This window comes from Saimiri boliviensis, chromosome 2 (assembly GCF_048565385.1).
Source record: "Saimiri boliviensis isolate mSaiBol1 chromosome 2, mSaiBol1.pri, whole genome shotgun sequence".
In the NCBI taxonomy this organism is placed as follows: Eukaryota; Metazoa; Chordata; class Mammalia; order Primates; family Cebidae; genus Saimiri; species Saimiri boliviensis.
Window position 1 is genome coordinate 60,101,421 of NC_133450.1, and position 18,266 is coordinate 60,119,686.

General features: G+C 33.1%; 1 protein-coding gene across 17 annotated transcripts in view; it reads left to right on the forward strand.

Moving 5' to 3' along the window:
* MIPOL1 (mirror-image polydactyly 1) overlaps positions 1-18,266 on the forward strand; it is a 377,605-nt gene that overhangs the window by 41,656 nt on the left and 317,683 nt on the right. For 14 of the 17 annotated variants that reach the window (XM_074393412.1, XM_074393408.1, XM_074393411.1 and 11 more), the window contains 2 exons: positions 10,981-11,118; positions 11,745-11,823. The exons of 1 other annotated variant lie outside the window; for it this stretch is intronic. In XM_074393412.1, the coding sequence (XP_074249513.1) occupies positions 11,805-11,823 (19 nt within the window). In that variant the 5' untranslated portion in view covers positions 10,981-11,118; positions 11,745-11,804. Of the gene's footprint in view, positions 1-10,980; positions 11,119-11,744; positions 11,824-18,266 lie in introns of those variants that run through there. 2 more of the 17 variants (XM_074393414.1, XM_074393415.1) reach the window with 2 other exon arrangements.

Consider the following 18,266-nt stretch of genomic DNA (forward strand, 5'->3'; position numbering starts at 1 on the left):
CAGGACTACAGGCATGTGCCACCAAGCCCAGCTAATTTTTGTATTTTCAGTAGAGATGGGGTTTCACCATGTTGGCAAGGATGGTCTTGATCTCTTGACCTTGTGATCCACCTGCCTCAGCCTTCCAAAATGTTGGGATTACAGGTATGAGCCACCAGGCCCTGCCAAACTTTACCATTTTAAGGGGATAGTGTAGTGGCATTAAGTAGATTCACAATGTTGTACAAACATTACTGTTAGTAACTTCCAGAACTTTTCATCATTCCAAGCATAAACTCTGTACCCATTAAGCAGTATCTCCATATTCCCCCTCCCCTGGCTCTGGATAACCTCTGTTCTACTTTCTATCTCTATGAATCTGCCTATTCTAGGGACCTCATATAAGTGGAATCATAAAGTATTTGTCCTTTTCTGTCATTTTACATTCGTCCCAGCAATACACAGGGGTTCCAGTTTCTCCATGACCTTGCCAATGCTTGATCTTCTCAATTTTTTTTGATAATAGTTTTCTTGCTGGATATGAGATATATCTCATTGTGGCTTTGACTTAGATTTCCCTAATAGCTTATGATGTTGAGCATCTTTTCATGTGTATATTAGCCTTTTGTATATCTTCTTTGGAGAAATGTCTAATCAAGCCCCACACTTTTTTTTATTTGGCTGGTTGAAGGCTGTTTCTTTTGAGGCTTTTTCAAATGATTATAACTATTGTTATTGAAACTTCTGTCACCCAGGCTGGAGTGCAGTGATGCAGTCTTGGCTCACTGTCGCCTCTGCCTTCTGGGTTCAAGTGATTCTTCTGCCTCAGCCTCCTGAGTAGCTGGGACTACAGGCATGCGCCACCACACCTGGCTAAGTTTTTGTATTTTTAGTAGAGATGGGGTTTCACTATGTTGGTCAGGCTGGTCTTGAACTCCTGACCTCAGGTGATCCAGCTGCCTTGGCCTCCCAAAGTGCTGTGGTAACAGGCATGAGCTACTGCGCCTGGCCTCCAAATTATTTGTGCACACTATTCCTTGTTGTGTGTGATCAATGACATCTATCTGTTCCTTTAGCTCATGTTCAGCTAGTGTTTTTACAGAGTTTTCCTTGAATGCCAGGGCCTCTTTCAGTCTTTGGAAATTGCTTATGTGCTGGGACACTCCATTATCCCTTAGCTAGGCTTAATCTGATCCATGAGATCAGCCTAAGGTGAAAGTTTAAGGTCTCACGTCTTTTTGGGCATGCTTCTTGCCTGGGTGTGTGTTGGCTGTTGGCTTTCTAGATTCTGCAGTATACTTGGCTTCTTGTCATGTGTTAACTTCCCAGGAAGTCTTGCTCCAGCTTCTCTTTCAGGCCATAAATGGTCTATCATATGTCTCCACCAGTAGTAGTTTCTTGGCCTGGGTGGCTGTGGATCTGTTGTCACTTTGCAGCCTGTACAAGCACTACATGCCACTTTTCTTAGCTGAATTCTGAGCTAGGTAAAAGAGAGGAGTGCCTTGCATCAGCTTTTCTATATCCCCTAGACAGGTCAGCACAGACATGCACAACAATTTATATATCAGGTCTACTCTATATTCTCTAGTAAGAGGGAGATAACTGCTTCAAGTGCAAGACTCCTACTGCATGTAGGGGGTGGGGGAAGAGCAAGTGAATAAAGCCATAATACTGTCCTGTCATTTTGGAGATGGCTTTTTCTTGATTTGATGTTTTCTTGGTTGCTATAAACCCTTGACTGTGTTCTATAGCTTCAGAAAAGCTGTTTCAGACAGTTTTTGTTTTGCTTTTTAAAACATTCTCCTTGGGATAATAAGATCATACATTTTTCTAGCCCACTAATTTGCTATCATCTCCCTGCTTGGACTTTTTTTTTTTTTTTTTTTTTTTTTTTAAGTTTTATGGTTGTTGTTTGTAGAAGCTGGGTCTTATGTTTCTCAGGCTAGTCTTGAACTTCTGGCCTTAAGTGATCATGCCACCTCAAAGTTTTGATCTTAAGTAGTTAACTTTTGCAGTCAACTTGGTAGGTGATTTGTGTCTGGTTAACACACTGTGCAGGGCCTCAAAGATATGTGATTACTATGTAAGGAAGGAAAGAATCCGTAGTTGAACTCTAACCCTTGAGCCAGTTTGGTCTCAAGATTCTCGTGGACTGCTTGGCTTAAGACCTACTCACTGACGGTTATGGTTTGTTTTGACATATGAACATTTCCCTTTCTTCGTTTTAAGCTTGTTTCTGTTTTTTAAATTTTGAATTTTTTTTTTCTTCTCTTAGAGTGCCTCAGTCTGTCACACAGGCTGGAGTACAATAGCATGGTCATAACTTTGAACTCCTGGACTCAAGTGATCCTCCTTCCATGGCCTCCTAAGCAGCTGAGACTTACAGGCACACACTATCTTCTCCCTTCTGTGAAAGAATTATTCAATGAATTTTACAAGAAAGTGAATGCTATATATTCTATTTTGCAATATACGTTTTAAGTGTTATAAATGATTGCAAACATGCACAAAAGTAGCAAAACAGAATCATAAATGGCTATTTATGTATTACCCAAGTTTGACAATTATCCTTCATGGTTTGTGTTGGTTAATCTTGTTTCATATATATCCCCATATTCTACCTGTCCTGTGAATCCTGCTCTTTTCCCGCATGTCCCATTCTCACCCTAGGATAATACATACTTCCATCAGGAGGCATATGATATTTGTGTTTTTGTAATAGTTTTAATACTTATGGCAGGATAAATATTCTGATTTTGGTTTCCCTTCATTTTATTTGCATTTTAGAAAAGATTTTCTTAGAGAATTAACAACATAAAATGTCAGGTTATTCATACAGCCATTTTGCAAGTGGTAATCATGATTATATCATATAAATCATCACATCATAGGGATGGAACTTTCTTAAAAGAAGTAATATTCTTGGCTGGGTGTAGTAACTCACACCTGTAACCCCAACACTTTGGGAGGCAGAGGACAGTGATCACTTGAGCCTAGGAGTTCAAGACCAGTCTGGGCAACATACTGAAACCTGACCTCTACAAAAAAATATGTATATATACAAAAATTAGATGGGTATGGTGGCTCGCATCAGTGGTCCCAGCTACCTGGGAGGCCAACGCTGGAGGATTGCTTGAGGATAGGAGCTGGGGAGCTGTAGGTTGCAGTGAGCCCAGATCACATCACCGCCCTGCAGCCTTGGCAACAGAATGAGACCCAGTCTGAAAAAAAGTAATATTCTCATTCTTTTTAAAATGAAAAGTTATCAGTGTCTTTTGGAAAGCCTTTTAAAAGTAGCATACATTGCTTAATTTACTTAATACTTTGACAAATACTGTGCAACTGTATTAGTATTAATTTTATAGATACTATTTTAGCCCAGTTGATTTGTCATTTTGAGATAGCTTTTTACAAAATGTATCTTCAGAAAAATATTTGTAGTTGAACATATATTTCTGGATTCTAAGAAACTATAGTGTGGTTAAAAAAAAGCATACAATACTTATATACTTATGTAATTTATAGTTAAAATTACAAATTTCAACTTTTAATTTGAAATTTATAGTTGAAATTATAAGTTACAGGAAGAATAAAAGTAATTGTTTCTTCAAGGAAATTTGTATATACAGTTCAGCTTCTTATAATGCACTTTTATCCCACATTATGGAACATTTGTTTTGGGATCATATTCTTACTACACGCTTTTCATTAACAAAAGCATTTATTGAGAATGACTCAAGAAATTAAATGAGCTTTTATAGTTTCTCAGAAAAATTAATAGAGGAGGCTATGACATTCTTGATAATGAACAAGAAATTGGAACTATAAGTCTAATTTGTTTTGCTGTCTTTAAAATCTTTGCTTCTAGTAATTATATTCTATAACCTGCAAGCTTACAATTTTTAAAATCATTACAATTTTTTAAAATGAAGTACATAGGTTGCATGCAGCACTGTCCTTTGGGAATGATTAGCCATGGTAATTTTAGCAAATTGCATAGATAAATATTGTATTTTTTGGTGTTTCTTTGAGACAGGTGTTACTCTGTTGCCCAGACTGTGGTGTGGTATGCAACTGTGGCTCAACTATAAAATTAACATTACATGTTTAAAACTCAACGTATAACTTGCTATTAGAATATATTTATTCTTATGTATATGCCTCTGTTTGTCAAGGTCTTTTTTGTTAGTATTTCTTGTTAAACTACAGAAATTTTGGAAAATCGCTAAATGACTTTTGTTCATTTTGAGAAAATCTGTTGGTAAGCATTATAATATATGATGAATTAAAGACCTCAATTATTATTTGTACTTTATTTTTGAAAGACAATTTCTGATAGCTATTCTTTTGTTTGATTTCAAGTGGCTGCTTATAACAGTTGTCATTATAGATCAATTTAGATTGCTGTAATACGTTTTCACCTTTGATTTACCAGGAACTTCAGTTGGTTGTATGGAAATGTAAACCTTTGTATGAAGGAGTGTGTCATTGCATCAGAACTTGGCACCCAAATGGATCTTAAGAAAACAGGCTATTTGTTCCCTGGAGAAACTATTCTATCACCTGACTCTGTTTTTATATTCTGTTCCTTGCTAGATTAAGTGATTTAGTTTAGTTTGGCTTAGGGCAAAACGTTTCAGGATATTTTAGAAAATCCTGGTATGTGATTACCCTCTGAAAATAATACTAGTTTTAGATTTTTGCTTTTTATCAGTTAGCCTCCACAGTCACATAAGGGCAGTGCCATTTCATTCTCCAAGTGTCATTTGCAGCTGGCACTAAAGACTACTGCAGTATTCAACAAGGTATATTGTCTTACCCTTCAAATTTTAAAAATGTGGAAGCCATATATTTGAAGCACCAAGTATTAATTTTCTCTTAATGTGATGTCCTTTTATGGTTAGCTTCTAGAGAAACTACCAATAGGTCTCACACACACACACACACACACACACACACACACACACACACACACACAGATTTATTATAAAGAATTGACTTAGGTGATTGTAACACACACACACACACACACACATACAGATTTATTATGCGGAATTGATTTATGTGATTGTGGAGGCTAACAAGTCCCAAGATTTGCAGTCGGAAAGCTGGCGACCCTGAGAGCCAAGAGTGAACATTTCATACTCTTAAGGCAGGAAAGGACTGATGTCCCAGCCAAAGGCAGTAAGGCACAAGGAGATACCTCTCGCTTTCTAGAGGTCAGTCTTTTTGTTCTATTCAGGACCTCAACTGATTAAATGGCGCATCTGCGTTACAGACATGAGTCCACTTTACCAAGTGCACTGATTCAAATGTTAATCTCATCCAGAAACAACCTCACAGACACACCAAAATAATACTTGCAAATATCTGGCCAGCCTGCCCTAGTCAGGTTGAGAAGAGGGTCACTTGAGTCTAGAAGTTTGAGACCAGCCTGGGCAAGATAGTGAGACCTCATCTCTATTATACGGGGGTAGAGGAGTGGGGGGCAGACAGACACCTTACATTGAGCTTCAATGATGGGAAGTAATTAGTCTTTTCTAATGGTCTTTTTTTTTTTTTTTTTTTTTTTTTTTTTTGAGACAGAGTCTCACTCTGTTGCCTGGGCTGGAGCGCAATGGTGTGATCTTGGCTCACTGCAACCTCTGCCTCCCAGGTTCAAGTGATTCTCCTGCCTCAGCCTCCCAAGGAGCTGGGATTACAGGTGTGCACCATCATACCCGGCTAATTTTTGTATTTTTAGTAGAGATGAGGTTTCACCATCGTGGCCAGGCTGGTCTTGAACTCCTGACCTTGTGATCCACCCACCTTGGCCTCCCAGAGTGCTCAGATTACAGGTGTGAGCCACTACGCCTGGCCATTTGATGGTCATTTTTTGAACACTAAAGCATAAAAACAAAGGGTAACTATTTGTGACAGACATAAAATATAATAATATACAACAATTTATTTTCATTATAATTTTTTTAACCTTTAGACTCCTGAATTTAGACCCCTGAATCCTGAGACAATTGTAAATAGTCCCTAATTGAACTAAAAAATGTGGTTTTTAGAAACATTTGCTTAATTCTCAGAAACTCTTTCTTATATTTTCAATTTCTCTATTCCAAGAAAGTCTTGCCATATGTATTAGTTTATTTTGAACTTTTTAGTCTAGTTAATCCAAGCAAACAAGCTAGCAAGCAAGCAGTCAATCAGTTATAACAAAGTATGATTATAAAATATTAGTTAGGCAATAATAATTTTTTCAAAGTTTCAAGGGTGTCATGAAGATCACTTTCTATTCATTTTGGGCCTCTCAGTGTTAATGTAATGTCCTTCAGGGTTTCCTATTAAATTCTAAAATTATTTATAAATACCCAATTATTAAATTAGAACTAATACATGCACCCAATTAAAAAATTAAATTACACATATAAATATAAAATGAAATATAAATGTTTCTTTCCCCCATTTTCTCTGTCTCCCCACCCTAAATCTTAGGCTCTTTCTTCAGACTAACCACTGTTAATAGCTTTTTATGTATACTTCTAGAAAAAAATACTGTGTCTATTTAAGCATGTATGTATGTGTGAGTATAATTTTATGTTATTTTCTGTTTTTAATTTATCCATATTTTGTGCTTGTATTGTTTTGACCAAGGATATATTTGCATAGGAAATCTTTTTGTGTTATTCACCATTTTATATCTAATTCCTATGATAATGTCTGGCTCATAGTACACATAGTATATATAGATCTCTTTTATTTGTGGTATAAACCATATAGGTTTGCCGTATGGTTGAACCACATTTTATTTATACCAATTCTCTATTGATGAACATTATGTTAATTCTAGTTTCCTGCTAGTCATGTCCCTCGACCTGTCCATTTACCTGTCTGTGTGTCAAATGTTTGCTGAGTCCAGGTACTCTTCTAAGGATACAGAGATGGAGGAGAAAATTAAGGGCCCTGTTTGCATGTTGCTGAGATATATCAAAAACAATGAAATAAAATCTAAACAAATCAGTTTCACAAAGGCAGTAGTGCAGATAATGTGATGAGAGAAGAGTTTCTACTTAAGATGTGATGGCCAGGCAAAACCTTTATGAAGAGATGAGTTTGAGCAAGGCCTGCATGATGAGAGAAATGGCTTAGAGATCTAGGAGAGAGAATTCTAGGCATAAAGTATAATAGCAAGATAAAAGCTTTGAGGCAAGAATAAGCTTGGTGTGTTCAAATAACAGAAAGAAGACCAGGATGACTGGAGCGTATTTGTTCTTACAAATAAAAACTGCTTCAATGAATATGTTTGTATATAAAAATATATCTTACACATTTTGTAAATAATTTTAGTAGTTGAACTGTGGGGTGAAATAATTTAAATATATGCCTTTTAAATTTGTATAGCTGTGGTACAGGGCCACTGTTATCGCTTATCCTTTCGCCCTGAACTGCTTCTTGCTTTTCGTGGCTCTGAGGAACTTGAGTTATCTGGAGCTTGGCAAGGAGTAGGCACATTGGGTGAAAGAAATTCTTTTGGGGAGACAATGTGTCAGGGGCTATAAATGTTTGAGTCTTTTTTATAATAAGATGAAACTCCAATAGTAGGACATGTGTTTATATTATGTTGTGTTGTATGAGAAAATATTTGGCCCTCTGAACTGCTGTGCTTTCCTTTTTATGAAACTATTTTAATGCAGCAATGCCCAACATTTCTCAAGCCAGGAAATACAAAATTCAGAGTTTTTCTAAAATTACAGTTGGATAAAATGAAATACTGTTAATAATCCCCAGTTTGATACTTAGATTCAGTTTACACAAATTTGTGATTAAGCTAAGGTAATATGAAAAATATGGCATAAACCAAAGTCAGCTGAAAACCTTTGCTAAAGTGTGTTGTTTTTTTTTTTGTGGAGGAAGGTAGGAAGAGCATCTCCTATTTAAAATGTCTTTTAAAATCCTGAATACTGTTACATTGGGGAATGAAATCCCATTTTAAAATGCTTCTCTGTCAAAAAGGCATTATTTAATTTTAAAGGGTAAATGTCAGAATTACAATTTTTTAGGCAGATTAGAAATTTCAGACTGGTCAAAGAACAAATTTTGTTTCATGAAGTGTTTTAATGCTGAGTAAATAGGAGAGTCAAGTCACATTTGAGAGCATAGGGATGTTTGTTTAAATTTTTTCAACCTACTTTTTTTTAATGAGTGCATGTAGGAAACTTTATCAGCTATATTAAGATTTCTGTGTACCTAGAGAGAGAGAAGGGTATGCAGTTTGCTTAATTATTATTTATTTTTCTTTTATATAATAAGACTCACTTCCTTTTTTATATACAGAAAAATTTTAAGGATTAAAAATAGCTTAGAAAAATAAGATTAGGAATTTATTATGGAGAATATTTTAATTTAATAGCTGCTCATATATTTTCTGTTGGTTATAGTAGAGTTTTTTTTTTTTTCAAACAGGTAATTTTTTCCATCATAACTTACAAAAACAAACTTTAGTCGAAAATCAATTTTACTTTTCTTCTTGAAGCTGGTGTAGATTAGTAATGATAAAGCAATTTTTATATGTTTTGTCTGTAATGTAATAAGTTAGCATTTGGATTAAGAAACTCAACTTATCTAATTGTCTATTGTAAAATCATCTCACTAGTTTTAATGTGAATATAGACTATTTGAAAACAAATTCTTAATATCAAATCTTTAAGATAAGGACAGAAATTAGTATTTATTGGTCTTAATCCTTTGTCCTAAAAAGGACAGAAGTATAAATATGTTGCATGTTTACAGAAATCTACTCCTGTTATATGTAGATACATTTTAATTGTTTGAATCATTAAAACGTCTAATTTTTGCTGAAGAATATGCAAATGTGCCTCTAAATCTGTTTTTTAAGATTTTTCCAGTTTAATGTCTGAATCCAAATTCATAAAGAGTTGGAAAAATGAGATGTCTGAGCTATAGGATTCACAGGGATTTCATATGAAGCCTATTTAATCAGGATAACACTGTTATTAATATTCATAATGTCAGCTGGAACACAAATGACAGACTATGGGGCCTAAAAATTTTACTTGGTGAATTTATTAAAAGTAGCTTAAAAAATTAATGGAATTTAAGTAAAGTTGGTGAATATGAAAATCTTGTGTTAGCAGAAAAAAAATCTCTATTAGAACTTTCCTTAAAGACCATTTTGCATTGATGTCTTTTGACAGATTTCATTGGTACTTAAAGAAGAAAGATGCATGAATGGTCATTTAAGAGGATTTAAACACATTGGCACATTAATTTTTACATGAATAATAAGTACTTTCCAAAAGCAATTAACTTACAGTGTACAAGATATGAATCGAAAAATAAGACTATGACATCAAGGGCAAAGCAAATGTGCTGTACATTTTAAACTTAGTGACAGTACTTTTTAATATTTTGATTTATTTTATTTTTATAGTTTTTGCCGGTTATGACTTAGAATGTGATTATTTTAATGCACTTAAAAGCAAATTTAGAAGACATTAATTTAATGCTTTCTCCTTCTCCAAAAATACTGGTGTAGTATTAAGCATTATCTTATGCAAGGACCATTTGCATTTTTTGAAGAAGTAAACATTTATTGTGTTAATTGCAATATTTTATCAGAGAACATGTTCAAATCTACAGAAAGGCAATGGGATGATACTATTTGGGTTTAAGGCTACTAATACATATTCTTAACCCAGTCTTATTGGTTATAGCATAACTTAAGAGTATAATAAATAAGCTTCTGAAAATTTAGTGTGAAAAGTTAAGGACCACTTGAGTAATTAGTATACAAGTACATTTGTCCTGAATTTTAGCCTAAGAAGGTAAAATGTTGGGAATGGCCTAAAACAGGATGCATTTTTGTGTAGTACTTGTGACAGTTTACATTTTGAAATATGCTTATAATGACAGTTACACTAGTACTCAGGTTTTTGTTTTGGTTATTGAAGTTTATTTAAAAAATAATTTTAGACCATTATCTAAAGTCACAGCAATATTGAATATTTTGTTTTAGAATTTCTATGCATATTTTACTACATATGAAAGCATAGTTTAGTTATTATCCATAACAGTTAAGTTAGGCTTTGCCATTGAGAGAACAGAGGTGTTGACTGGCAGTCTCGCTGGGTACTAGAAGTTTCACTTGCAGTCTGTCACAAGCATTATTTGATTTCATTAAAAGTGTAGAAATTGACTATATAAAATAGATGTATTTTGGGACTCAGAGCTTTATTGGACAAATCATTAATTATCCAAGTGTCCATAAATTATCATAATATAAGTATTAACTTAGATTTTTGGTATAAGTCAGAATCAAATTGATATATTGGTTATTTTGTCTAGAGGCTTTCTAAAAGTTAGGTTTTGTGTGATTTTTGTTGTTGTTGTTTGGCTCTGCGCTATTCCCCTAAATGCCCAGTAGAGGGCACCATTTTACTACATCAGGCTTATAAAAGAATTTGCCCTGCTTAGACTGTCAATGTTTCTTGTAATTACTCCCAGTATATTTGTTGCTTGCTTATGAATTAACTTGCATTTATGGAACTAAATCATTCCAATCATTTAATTACACCTGAGGAGCTGAACTATAATTGCTTGCTTCCAACTAGGATCTGATATGGCTTGAGCAGTATTAATTTGGTGTTTACTTTTCTGAGTGCTAAAAGCATTAAAATGATTGTGCAATGGGATTACATTTTACTAATTGCTGGCATTCATTAGCTGGGTAAATGATGAGGAATAGTGACTGTATATTGCAGAGGGATAAAATTATGGTTTTAAATAGTATATTACTAAGCACATTAAGGCCTGTAAGACATGTTTTAAAATACTCCAGAGGTTATTAAAGACTGTATTTTCTACATGTCTTGGTATATGAATCTCTTATTAAAATACTGCAATTATTATTAACCTTTTTGGGCAATATGTAGGGAAATGGCTTCATTGACTGGAACATATTTCTTTGATATTAATAACTTCCTATATTTTCAGCTAATCCAAAAGTAAATGAGAAACTTAGAAAAAAATTGCCAACTCCAAATCAACATATTTAGAGAAAATTGGAAAAGGAGAAGCTTACTACAGCTTTATTCGAGGACTTTTTAAAGAACGCAGGGTTCTATCTGTGAGGTAAATCTAATTTTATTCTTCTTAAAAGCATAAAAAAAACACTTGCATAATGTTTTCTCATGTTTACTACGAAAACAAGAGAGAAGAATATCAGTAATTCCACAAGTTAGTGCTGGTTTTTATGTTTTTTAAAATTAAAGTAGTATTTTAAAATTACTTTTATAAGTAAGATTTATAAAAATAATCTATACATACATATATATATATATATATATATATATATATACACACACACACACACAGAGTAATTTTAAATCAGTAAATTTGAAATTTTTGATATAAAATTTATGGCAAATAAAGTAAAAAATGTATTTTTCTTAAATGCTTAAAATTATAGTTGGAGAAGATTTCAGCTAAGTAAATAAAGTAGTTCTCTACCCAAATTGGCATGAATCTCTAAAAACCTTAACCTGTACTGTATATACTAAAATATAAGTGTTAAGAAAATAACCTTTTTCTGAGAAAAAGATTTAATTTCACCTGGTGAAATTCTCAGTTAATTGTCCCATTATAAATGTTTCAGGAAAGCATTTATCTTGTAAATTCTCTGTTAAACAGAGGTAAGGTTTAGGTGTGTTTTGATATATTGTTTTTAGTTTATTTATCTAGAGTTGGATTTATTTTAGCAGCAAATCTTGGAGCAAAAACCAGAGACATTGCCAGAGCAAACAAGAAAAGAAGTAGAAATGGAGGACTGGTCAAAAGGTAAGGACTTTTAAGGTATTAATACCAAGCCCCAGGTGTTGTGGTAGTTCAAGACACTGAATGAAGTGTGTTTGTTCTAACCAATATATTAGAGGCAGACCAGTGCACACACACACATAGGAGACACACACACAGAGACCCAGGGATTATGAAAGAGATACAAAGAAAGACACACAGAAAAAGAGACATACACAGAGAGAAAGGGACACAACACATGCATACAGAAAAGGAGACACATAGAAAATACATTGAGAGAGGGAGAAGCAAACAGATCCATTGGGAAAGAGAAACATGCGTACATACAGAGACAGAGGAGACTGAGAGATTGGCTGTGATAGAGATGAACAGAGCCACATTCAGAGAAAGAAAGACACAGAGAAAGAGATACTTAGAGAAAGAGACATAGGAAGGAAGATACTTGAAGAGGGAAACACATAAAGGCACAGACACATATAAAGTAAGGAGAAAGAGTAGAGATAATGAAAGAGATACATATATACATGGAGACAGAGGAGAAATACACAGATCAGAAGATACATACACAGAAAAATAGACTAAGACATATATATGAGACAGAGAAGAAAATATTCATAGATATACACATGTGGAGGGACACAGCCTGAGAGGCAAAGAACAGTTAGAGACAGATACAATTTGAAAGACAGCCTGAAGACAGAGACAGAGTGAGAGATGGTCCATTGAAAAACGGATGGATGGATTGATGGATGGATGGATGGACAGATAAGAGCAGCACACATAGGGGAGGGGACAAGAGAGATTTAAGTAAAATGTTGAAAATTTGGAATCCTTGAGAAATGATTCTTTCTGAATATGATACTACATATATTTGAAAGCTTAAAACTTTATGTCCATCGTTTTAAAATTTCTCTTACATTATAATTTAAAAAATAGGATTCTTACTAAAACACTGTATGCATCTCTTGGTTCCTCTTCTCCTAAAAGCACTCTTGTTCAGCATATTCTAACCACATTTTTATCCTTTTTAGAAGGTTAAAGTCCATTTTTGAGGATCATTCTCTAATCATTGTACTGAATAAGTTAACAACTGTACATTCTTTTAAGGTATAGAAAGATCTGAGTACCTTTTTCTGATTTCTGCATTTTGTTTTTCATTTTTAAAATGTTACAAATTTTCTTGCTGTTTGTGCCCACCATTAGTAATTTCACTTTTTATTTGTGACTCTGGGGTGCTTATTATGAGTTTAGAATCCAGATAACATTTAATTCTATATAAAGCAATAATACATAATAGCTGGGTAAGATAGTTAAAGGTTTTCTATGCAAAGTTAGTAGTGCATACACTGCATGACAATTTGGTGTGCTCTCTATTTTCAAGTTGTGATATGAATGTATTGGTATGAAATTAGGTACTAATTTGTTATAGCTGTGTTTATTCATTTATTAAAATAAGAAAGCAGATATTCTTCTTTTAAAGAGCTCAACAAGCATTTTACTCAATTTATGTACAATATAAGAAAAAAGAAGCTAATAATGGTGCATCTGTTGTGTTTCTCATTCACACATCATATTGCTATAAAAGTCATGTTCAAATTAGAGACCAAATGATCTTTAAGGAGTCAAAGGGGTTATTTTTAATATATCTAAAGAGATAGAGACTGTGGAGGAAGTACTACTTATAAATGTACAATTATCAGGAAACATGTCAAGGAAGGAGCTGATAAGCTCTAGGATACTTATGTAAAAAAGAGTTTTATGATTGAAAATATAGATACATAGACAGTTTACAGTCAGCACAGACTACAGCAGACATGACTGAGACAGCATTAAGAAAATCTGCATTTTTACATGCATCTTTTTGACATTGGAAATAGAATAAGACATTCCTTTTTATAAGGACCTGTTATTAAACATTATTAGGAGATGGTTTAGGCTCAGTAGCTCATCCCTGTAATCCCAGCACTTTGGGAAGCTGAGGCAACCAGGTCACTTGAGGTCAGGAGTTCGAGACCAGCCTGACCAACATGGCAAAATCCTGTCTCTACTAAAAATACAAATATTAACTGGTGTGGTGGCTCACACCTTTAATCCCAGCTACTCAGAAGACTGAGGCAGGAGAATCACTTGAATCCTGGTGGCAGAGGTTGTAGTGAGCTGAGATCACGCCATCACACTCCAGCCTGGGCAACAGAGGGAGACTCTATCTCAAATAAATAAACATTATTAGGAAATAAAATTAAACATAAATATTTTAACTTTTGAGTCTTGTGATAACAGATATATTTAAACAGTAAAATCTCACATCATCATCTCCCTGATGGCAAGATTCATGGAATTTATCTTAAATTGCAAATTGCTTCAAAGTTATAAATGTTCCTAGTTTGTTCCTTTGAATAGTTATTTTATTTAGTTTAATTTTACAAGTAATTAAGTTAATTAAAACTTGTATTACACAGATACGCCTTTATGTCGTCTTACAGATTTCGTTATAAAGAGTGCTGAAGTGGCCATTCTTTTCCTAGCTTTATTGTAGAAAGATTGCTGAAATATTTTAAGTCAAAGAGTTGATAAGACTGATAATGTAACAGATATAACCATTTATGTTTTTGTTTGTTTTTGTCATTGTAGACATTTTGGAAAGTGGAAAGCTGAGGTTGGTAGATAGGGTGGGTGACGACATCTACAAAATGTACCCAAGTTTTATGTTTTTTTTTTGTTTTTTTTTTTTTCTTTTATAGACAGAGTCTCACTCTGTCATCCTTTCTGGAATGCAGTGGTATCATCATGGCTCACTGTAACCTCAAATTCCTGTGCTCAAGCAATCCTCCTTCCTCAGCCTCCTGAGTAGCTTAGACTACAGTCACTGCACCTAGCTAATTTTTTTTAAACATTGTTTTATAGAGGTGGGGGGTCTCACTGTGTTGTCCAGGCTGGTCCCAAACTCTTGGTCTCCAGCAGTTCTCCTGCTTCAGGCTCCGAAAGCACTGGAATGACAGGCAAAAACAACTGCACCTAGCCCCAAAGTTTCTTTAAGTAGTTAAAAAACAACCCTGAATTGATGTAGTCTGTAAGTTGATAGAAACAATGTGTGTGTGAATAAACATATGTTGCCAGCAATAAATGTGTTTACCATCTTCAGGCCTCTTAAGAAGTAAGTGATGTTTTGTCTTTTTTTGAAAACTTCTATTTAAGAGTTCTCTTTTCAAAAAAATTAAAAAAAAGAAAAAGAAAAAAAATGAAGTGTCATTATCAAAGGAGTTTCTACTTAGTAAAGTTAACCCTCTGAAAGAATGAGTTATTATATTACTTGTCGTTTAACCCTTTTTTGTACTTACTTCTTACATACTTAATTGTGTAAGAAAAAAGACATCAAGATCATAAATAAATCTCGTATGAATAATTATTTGGAATACTGTTACAAAGTCCTGATCATTTCTTAAGTTAATGTTGGTGATTTTTATTAGCAGAAACATGGTCTAGTTGTTTTATACCATATAACAGTCCTTTGCAAATAGTTTGCATATTATTTGCAGGTAAATATGTCTGCACTAAGTATATATACTTGCAATTATATAGGTAAAAAATGAGATCTGGATACCAGTTAAATTTAGAAAATTGTTGAAACTTAATTAAATTTAGAACCTTTAGGGGTCAGTGTTCCCTAAGAAAGGTTAAAAAAGGTTACTGTGCCTACCAAAATTAAATATTAAATCTGCTATATTTTAAATTTTTTTTTTTACCAGTTAAAGGTAAGACAAGATGATAATTTTATCTTGAATAAGCTTTCAACCAAAACCTTTCAATTTAGTGAGTTTGTTCAATATTGTTTTTAGGTTTATTATTTTGGGGGATCATCATATGTAATATATATTTTATACACAAAGTAGTTATTTTTATTTCTGTATTATCTAAATTTAGATACAGATTACATATTTTTAACTAATTTGTCTTTAAGCTTAAAAATGAGCATGATTCTAAATCAGGAATCATTGTACTTATTTGAAATGAGGTGAAAAAACGCTTCTAGAACTGCTATGTGAATAGAATTCCTATACGTTTCAGTTTATTGGAGGCTAGTAAATATTTTTTTATAAATTTATCTTACTGAATTTAAGTAAAAAGCAGTTGTCCTCTTCTTTACTTTAGAATCGGACTAGCAAGTATTGTTTGTATCCATGATTCCTACGGTTTTTCTACAAAACACTAACACAAAAAATTTTTAAAATAAATGGAACTTAACAAAAGGTAACTTGCAAATGGTTTGGTAGCTCTTATTGAGTCAGAATAATGTGTATTTGTGTATGGCATTTTGAACCTGTGTGCCACTATCAACTTCTTTTATTATTGATTCATTTATCTTTCTCTCTGTTCACAAAGTACATATTCTTTTTTACCTTTGTCCGTCTGCTATTCTGTAATTGAATTATAACTAAAACTATTGCATTATTTGCAAACAATGTGTAGGTGTAGACACTGAAGAAACACTGTAGGAAAACATCACTGATACTTTTAAATGTCGGTGATCATTATGACTAAAATGTGATTGTAGAATCTCATATCATTTTAATAAACTATTTTATGTTTAAGGCAGAGAAGAAGGAAATGGCAAATTGCTTAGAGTGGACATTCATTTCTATCATCAAGATAAGCTGGTAGAAAAAAAAATATTTCCTAGACATTATGATTATATACTCCTTGAAATTAAAGGTTTTAAAAATGTCTGGATCACTAATAGTTTTGTGTTAAATTACAGGACTTAAATTTTATTTAATAATTGGCTTACTAGTAAGTAATGGTATATTTTTTGTAAAGAAGTAATATAATTAGTGGTTTTAGCTTATTGCCTGTATTTTAAAGCAGAAGGAAAATTGCATTGGAAAACAAATACATTTAATAATGTCAGTAAAATGTTATGGTGGAAAGAGCACAGGCTTTGGAGCTAAACTTAAGTTTTAATTTTTAAATCTTTAACTTACTATCTATTGGATTCGAGTACAAGTTTCATAAATCTTTGTAACCCTAAACTTTTTTATATGAAATAGAGTAGTAATCTATTTAGGACCATCGTGAATATTAATTAGGAATGCTATATGTAAAGTCCCTACTACAATGCCTGAAACAGGAAATTAATTTATTTAATCTGTATTTCACATATCAGAGTAATTATTTTCACCAATGTGATGGTGGTAGTGGTTATATCGATGCTTAAAACAAAAAAAAAAAAAAAAAAAAAGGAAAAAGAAAAGATGGTTGTCATATTTTACAGTACTTTTAAGTAAATCATGGTGATTGTCTTTCTTATTCCTTTTAGCTGCGGAAGTTAGATTACTCAGTTTCAAAAGTATTAAGAATCCTTACTAACAGTATTTTAAGTGGTTATAATAGTTTTATAAGAATTCAATACAATGTTCAGAATATCACTGGAACTTTAATTTTTCAAAGTGGTATGCTTATAGTTAGTATAATTGATGGAATATAACATGTAATTAATAACATTCATTTAGGATATAATCTATTTTTGTCTGTATTGAAATTCCAGTTGCAATAAAAATCTCCAGGTTAGTGGCATCACAGAGTACTTTTATGTGCCTTTTCCTTTTGGCAAATGTGGATTTAATACTGCATTTTAAAAATTTTCCACATGTCATTGGGGGTTAAAAAAAGAACATGTCTGAAGTCTGATTAAATTTACTATTTATCTCCATAGGACCTAGCTTAATAGAGTACTAGTAGCTTCTCACACATGACCATCTAGAATACTTGAGAGAGTGGTTTTAGGAATACTGGCAGCTGGCCAACAAGGATTGATTCATTTCCTGAGGAGATGCTGAGACTACTCTTAGAAGAATGATTGAGGTTATAGTCTTTTATTTAAAAAAAATTCTTTTAATATAAATAAGTTTATTAAAATAGGATTCTGGGATTCTTTATTTTTTAAGCTTGATATGAATGATTCTGTTAATACTCTTGGACTGAATGAAAAAACAAAAAATGATTACAAGGGCAACATAGTTTTCTAGGTGGTTATAACATTTGTTGTGAACGCTTTCAAGATTTATAATTTCTCATATGAATACTTCATGTTGGTGAGTTTATGCCACAATTTTTTTTTTAATTATATGTTAGCAGTTTGAAAAATAGACCTTATCTTTCAGAACAGTTTTAGATTTACAGTAAAATTGAGAGGAAAGTACAGAGTGTTCTGGTAGATCCCCTACCCCTACATATACCCAACTTCCTCTCTGTCAGTTCTCCACCACAGTTGTACATTTGTTACAATCAGTGAACTGATTCATAAATTCTTAATAGGTGAAAAGTTTGTGAGCTAATAGGATTTCTTCTTTCTCTTCATTACTTTCTCTTTCGTTTGTTTTTACTAAATTTATAGTGTTTTAAATCAATTCACACTGTACTCTTCATGTGGAATTCTTACATCTTTGGTCCCTCCATTTTATAGAAATGAT